Raw genomic sequence first — 6,000 nt, 5'->3', positions numbered from 1 at the left:
TGCCCGTATTGCTGGACCAATGATGACGAAATGACCATATTTCTTACGTCATCATTTAGAGCTAGTCATACACGTATTTCTTACGTCATCATTTAGAGCTAGTCATACATCAAATCTGTGCCCGTATTGCTGGACCAATGATGACGAAATGACCATATTTCTTACATACACACCACGTACTCTGGTCCCAGCAGATCAGGCACAATTTGGTAAATTAGTTTTTATTGATTATGTATATAGTATACGTATGACTAGCTCTAAATGATGACGTAAGAAATATATATAGTATATATATAGTATATAGGCATATACTATATATGTATACATATATACTCTATACTCTATACTGTATAAAGTGTGTAGTTGTAAGTTGATTAGCGGTATTCTGTGGTCACTTTGGTCCAAAAACCGTGACAGCCGTTCCGCCATTTCAGGACCCCCCCAGAAAAACATCAAATCTGTGCCCGTATTGCTGGACCAATGATGACGAAATGACCATATTTCATACGTCATCATTTAGAGCTAGTCATACACGTATGTGTATGACTAGCTCTAAATGATGACGTAAGAAATACGTGTATGACTAGCTCTAAATGATGACGTAAGAAATATGGTCATTTCGTCATCATTGGTCCAGCAATACGGGCACAGATTTGATGTTTTTCTGGGGGGGTCCTGAAATGGCGGAACGGCTGTCACGACAAATGGACCAGGCCGATCACATTACTTGCGCGCTCTGCTTGCGCAAGTAATTTTTGTATTGAGTTGTGCTTTTGTCTGTGCGTTTGAAATGTACCTATTCTACATACTGTCAATCAATCAATCAATCAATCAATCAATCAATCAAGGCTAAACAGAAAACGCATGTTCACTTCAGGTCTGTTACAAATGTAGTAGGAGAGACAGAACGCCACAAACTGAATTTATCAGCTTATGTTCTAGTTCCAATTATGTCTCCTCGTTGATTGGTTTCATAATCACTCTCAATTTCACCTGTTTATACTGAATATCCTGTATATGTCGAGCTCTCTCTTCTGAGTGGATTAAATGGGCCAGGCCCGCCAGGGTATATCCCAACCTGAATCTCTCCCTCTCTCTCTCTCTCTCTCCCTGCCCCCTATCTCTCTCTCTCTCTCGTAGTAGTTTTGCCTCTCAAACGCAGTCTGTCAAAAGTAGGACTAGTTCATATTCATAGCTTCCTCCTCTCTCTCTCTCTCTCTCTCCCCCCTCCTCTCCTTGCAAAAAAATACTCCCATTATATGATTATGAATCGCCAAAATGACGGCTGCGCAACGACGCACACACATGAAGTCTCTCCATAAACACCAGACTTTACCTCGCCGTGTGGATTTATTGCGGGGGGAAATGGAATCACCACAATAATATAAAAAAAGGAGGACGGACCCCTCCTCTCCTCGCCCGTGCATGGGCAGCTTTTCGGGGGAACGAATCAAGGATTATAACTTTGGAGGGTTTTCTTTGGACGTGACACACACACAGATGGGAATTTAATCAACACACGCGCGTACGTTACACAAGAAATGCCGTTTTGCAAGCGGACGATACTTCCAAAAGATGTGTGCAAACAAGGCAACAGGAGGAGGCTGCTCGCTGGTGGTGGCGGCGGTTCGGACCCAACGACAACAGCGGTGGCCGAACAACAACAACAACCACCGGTGGTGTTGTTCGGCGACCTGGCCGACGTGTGCGGCTTCGCCATGGTGTCGCTGCTGCGCCAGCTGTCCGACCTGTCCCGCCAGGGGGTCTCCATCCTGGAGGAGCTGGAGGGGGACCTGGCCGACCTGTGCCGCCGCTCCGGGGCGCTCCACGGCAAGGTGCTGGGTCTGCAGCGGCACGTCGCCGCGCTGGTCTCCAAGCCGCCTCCGCCCCGAAGTAAGAGAACTGTGTTGTGAAGTACTACTATATATAGTGTCATAATTTAAATGTATATACGGTTGGTGGCTTTTTTTGTATTCTTTAATTCCCGCTGTCGACACAGCATGGGGGCGTTTAGCCCTTTTACTGTCTTGTTTAATTGTACACGGTGAACCCCCCCATTCATTTGTAACTCTGTGCAAAGGGTCCACATTTTTGTGTCTTTCACAAGGGGAAAAAAAACGCCACCGCGTTTTTTTGAATTGTCATCATTGTTTGTGTTTGTTGTTCCACCAACGCCTCTTCTTCACTCTTCTCCGCCGTGAGAAAGCTTGCAGTTTCGCTTGGTTCGAGTTCAGTTTTGTGCGCGCGAAGTAAAAACAAGCTACAGCCAAGTGTAGATGAGAGTTTATTATTGTCAGCTGGAGAGGCAACGAACGAGACTAGTGTGTGTGTGTGTGTGTGTGGGACGGGTGGGTGTGGAAACAGTGGAATGCAAAACTCGCTGTGCTGTGCACTTCAGGATGTCATGCGTTCCTTTTGAGTTGAGAGAGGACGTCACTTTAGGCTGCTCTGTCTGCACTGTGTCACTCTCCCAAGATTCAGGAGGGTTTATTTGTCATTCACTTGACACTTATTGTGTCAATAGGTTATCTGTTCTACTGTATGCAACTTGAACTATATGCATGCATGCTGTGAAATGTTGGTGGGATCGACATATGCTCCGCAGACTGCTGCCCTAGGTGCAAAAACGAAATAACACAAAACTAAACTAAACAATGCAAGTGCAAACTTATCAGCAAGCAATTGAAATGTTTTTGTCCTCAAGGCACGAAAAATAGAAGTCTGCATACTGTGACTTCCAGTCAAGGCAGTCTTCTTCAGAATGAACAACAGGAATAAGTCAATAGAATGGGGGTATTAAGAAGAGAACAGGTGTGACCATTGTCCTTAAGGTGCTTGAAAGGTGCTGTGCACTTCTTGCTCCTAAGTTAGTGAATATCGACATGTAAACATAGTACTGTATTGTTGTGAGTTTGCACTTTGCAGAGATGCTGTAAACTAAGGCATCAGCATTGTTATTGTTTCCGTATACGGGAGGATGAACGCACGAGCAAAGTGATTTAGTGTCCCAAGGTCCCTTCTGTAAGACAAATGGCACACTGTATAGACGTTATTGGGCCCTGGGGGATCGAACTCGTGGCCTTCCTCCTACAAGACGACTTCGATCAGTCATTCTCTGTGGCGTCTACGTAGACATATTCAATTCAAACGCTGACAAGAATAGAATAGTGCATGGCACACTGAACAATGAGATACATTTCTCAATAGATTCTTCCTATTCTAATTCTGGCTTGTACACAGTAAAACCCCATCCATTTGTAAGTTAAACTGAAGCCCAAGCAACCCGGTGGCGATCACTCACAAAAGGAATTCCACCCGGTGACTACAATGCAACTATGTTCCTGCACAGTATTCAATAGCAGTCAATAATAGCATAGCACCATCGATGCAACAAACAATTGGTAACGTTGGCTGCTTTGTTGAGCATGTCTCCTCGGGGACATCGGTGTTGGCAGGTTGCATAAGCAGAACTCATGAGCTCACCATGATATGGAGGAGGACAGAAAGGAGAGTGTGTGAAGCAAATTGTCCATTTGCAGAAGCCGTTTTAAATCATGTGAAGATCTAGCACGGTGATTCTCATCCTTCTCCGGATACACAGGGCACACTTGGAAATCTCAAAAGCGTTCACAGCTGTTGGAAAGTGAACATTTCCTCGGTGACGGAATGAAGAGTTGATACTAATATGCATTTTAGAAGATTAATTCAATTCAAAAGATCACAATAGTATGCCAATAATGATGTACGTAATAATGAGAATTATCACAATGAGAAAATAAGATAAGATGCAGTTAAGGAAAAAGGGAAAGCCAGGAATGGAAGAAAATGTATGGTTGACAGGGTCCGATTGGCTCGGGGGGCAACGGGAGTCTGACACCGATTTGGATGCTGGGGCAGCTTAACCCATTCTGACCTGAGATCAGATTCTAAAAATGTCTTCTACATCCTGACAGTTTTCTGAAAAAGCTATGTTTCTATGTCAGTCGTTCTTAGATTTTTCAAAAATAGCAGACCTACAAGCTCATAGCGCGCCACCGAGTGGCGCGCTACGAGCTTGTAGATCAAAAACATGTAGATCTCTACATGGGGCCTACACATTGTTATTATGATACTTCTGATGACTCACATTCCTTCGCCTGACCAAAAGATGTGTTCTCAGCACTTGAGTATGGACGGTTATCTGCCTGTCTATTATATGATATGTGTTGCTCCACGCTTGGCGACTGAGCACCACCCTGACCAGAGCTACACTATCTATGAACTATGGAACTGTGTGTTCCCAGTCTCATCGACTGAGAATGGAAGGCCCACTGTCTGCTATATACGCCAAGGCCATATAGTCACTGACTCACTGCCTTAGCCAGAAGACTGATGTTGTATATAAAGAAACATTCTCCTCGCGTTCATACAACCTTAGCTTGTCGTCTTGCTTTCTAGGTCGACTTTATACTGTAGCTGCTTGACCTTGCTGTTTGCCCCTGCTTCTTAATAAGTACTCTGAGGGTGTACTAAATCATAAGACAAATTAATCAGACTATTCATTTACTTCCCTTGCCAGCCTGCCAGGCCATTTACATTCAGACACATCAGCAGCCAGCATACAGGCATATATTAAATATATAATAAATCAATAGTCCTAAAAAAAACTATATAAATTGTATTTCCATGGTTTGAGATCTACAGTTTTTTGTAGAATGGGCCTCAGGTCTTAATGGGGTGAAAAATAGTAAAATACCATGACATTTGTTTTTATAAACACTGCTCTAGTAGCAGGTGAGAGATGTAAAGGCCTTGTTTGTTTATGCCTCGGAATGTCCTCCCGAACCTGAACCGTGCACTTGGAAAATACCCCGGCAATGTGTCACCCTGGCACCACGCCGTCTGTCGGAAAAATATGTTGAAGCATTAAGCAAAATAATACACAAGATATGCTGCTGTGTCATGTCAGTGTTGGTGATGCTGTTTACTACACAGTAGGTTAGAATGCAAAAGCCTGGAATCATCTATGCATGCGCACACACAGCAAAATGCTGGTTTCTGAAAGTGTTCAAATGGACTAGTAAAACTCAGGATTACATTATAATATAATCCACACAGCATTTGATGGTCTGCACTCTTTGTTGAAGTTGTAGGGATTGGTACAAGAGATTTAGGGTGGATGGATGGAGGTAGGTAGGTAGATTTATAGACAGACAGACAGACAGACAGACAGACAGGTGGCAGTGGCTCAGGAGGTAGAGTGGCCTCTTGGGAATCCGAAGGTTCCCGGTTTGATCCCCGGCTAACCCTGGATTAGTGTCCTTGAGCAAGACACTTTAGCCCTTCCACCTGCTCCAGATGAGCAGCTAAGGGGTTTGTTACCTTGCATGGTTGCCTCCGCCATCTGTACTGCATGAATGGGTGAATAAAGCTCTTTGGATAAATGTATCTGAACCATTTACCATTTAGGTAGGTCGTAATTAGATAGGCAGACAGACAGATAGATACATAGATAGATACTAGTTTATTTGTCCGAGTCGAGCAGGTAGTTATTTTCTGCAGTATAAGGCAACATGTAGTATAAGACCCACGACCCACGTAATTGTACGGAATTAAAAGCAAAACACAGCCAAGATTTACAGCCACACTTAATTGCACAGGTCACGAGTAACGCAGACAGAGTCAAGGACTATAGTGGCTGCACACCCCAGACTGGATGCTTTGCGTATGACTCAGTGCTTAGTGGGTCGGCGATGGGGTTGTTTAACTTTAGCATGTGCGATTGCGAGTGCTTTTGTGGGTCAGTGATGAAGGTGACACACAATCACACGGGTTGGGGCGGGAATATCAATGAGTTTGCTGGCTCAATGAGTTCATTTTAACCACATGAACCCTATAACGTCCCTATTCTGGGCATGCCATAATAGGTTCAAGGTGTTCTTTGTTGTTACATCTTGTGCACAGTTTAAGTAAAAAAGAAAACGACTTTGTTCTTGTTCCTCAGACATTGTAGCGGCACGA

The 6,000-nt window shown here is 44.0% G+C and overlaps 1 protein-coding gene across 1 annotated transcript in view; it reads left to right on the top strand.

Moving 5' to 3' along the window:
* Nucleotides 1-1,541: 1,541 nt before the first annotated feature.
* nhsl2 (NHS-like 2) overlaps nucleotides 1,542-6,000 on the top strand; it is a gene marked incomplete at its 5' end in the record, with an annotated part of 192,467 nt that continues 188,008 nt past the window's right edge. The window contains one exon of the mRNA XM_083789464.1: nucleotides 1,542-1,893. Within this exon, the coding sequence (XP_083645590.1) occupies nucleotides 1,542-1,893 (352 nt within the window). The remainder of the gene's footprint in view (nucleotides 1,894-6,000) is intronic.

Source organism: Protomyctophum parallelum, assembly GCF_964188405.1.
Source record: "Protomyctophum parallelum genome assembly, chromosome: 18".
In the NCBI taxonomy this organism is placed as follows: domain Eukaryota; kingdom Metazoa; phylum Chordata; class Actinopteri; order Myctophiformes; family Myctophidae; genus Protomyctophum; species Protomyctophum parallelum.
The sequence above is the reverse complement of the archived record's forward strand: the minus strand, read 5'-3'. Positions and strand labels throughout refer to the sequence as shown.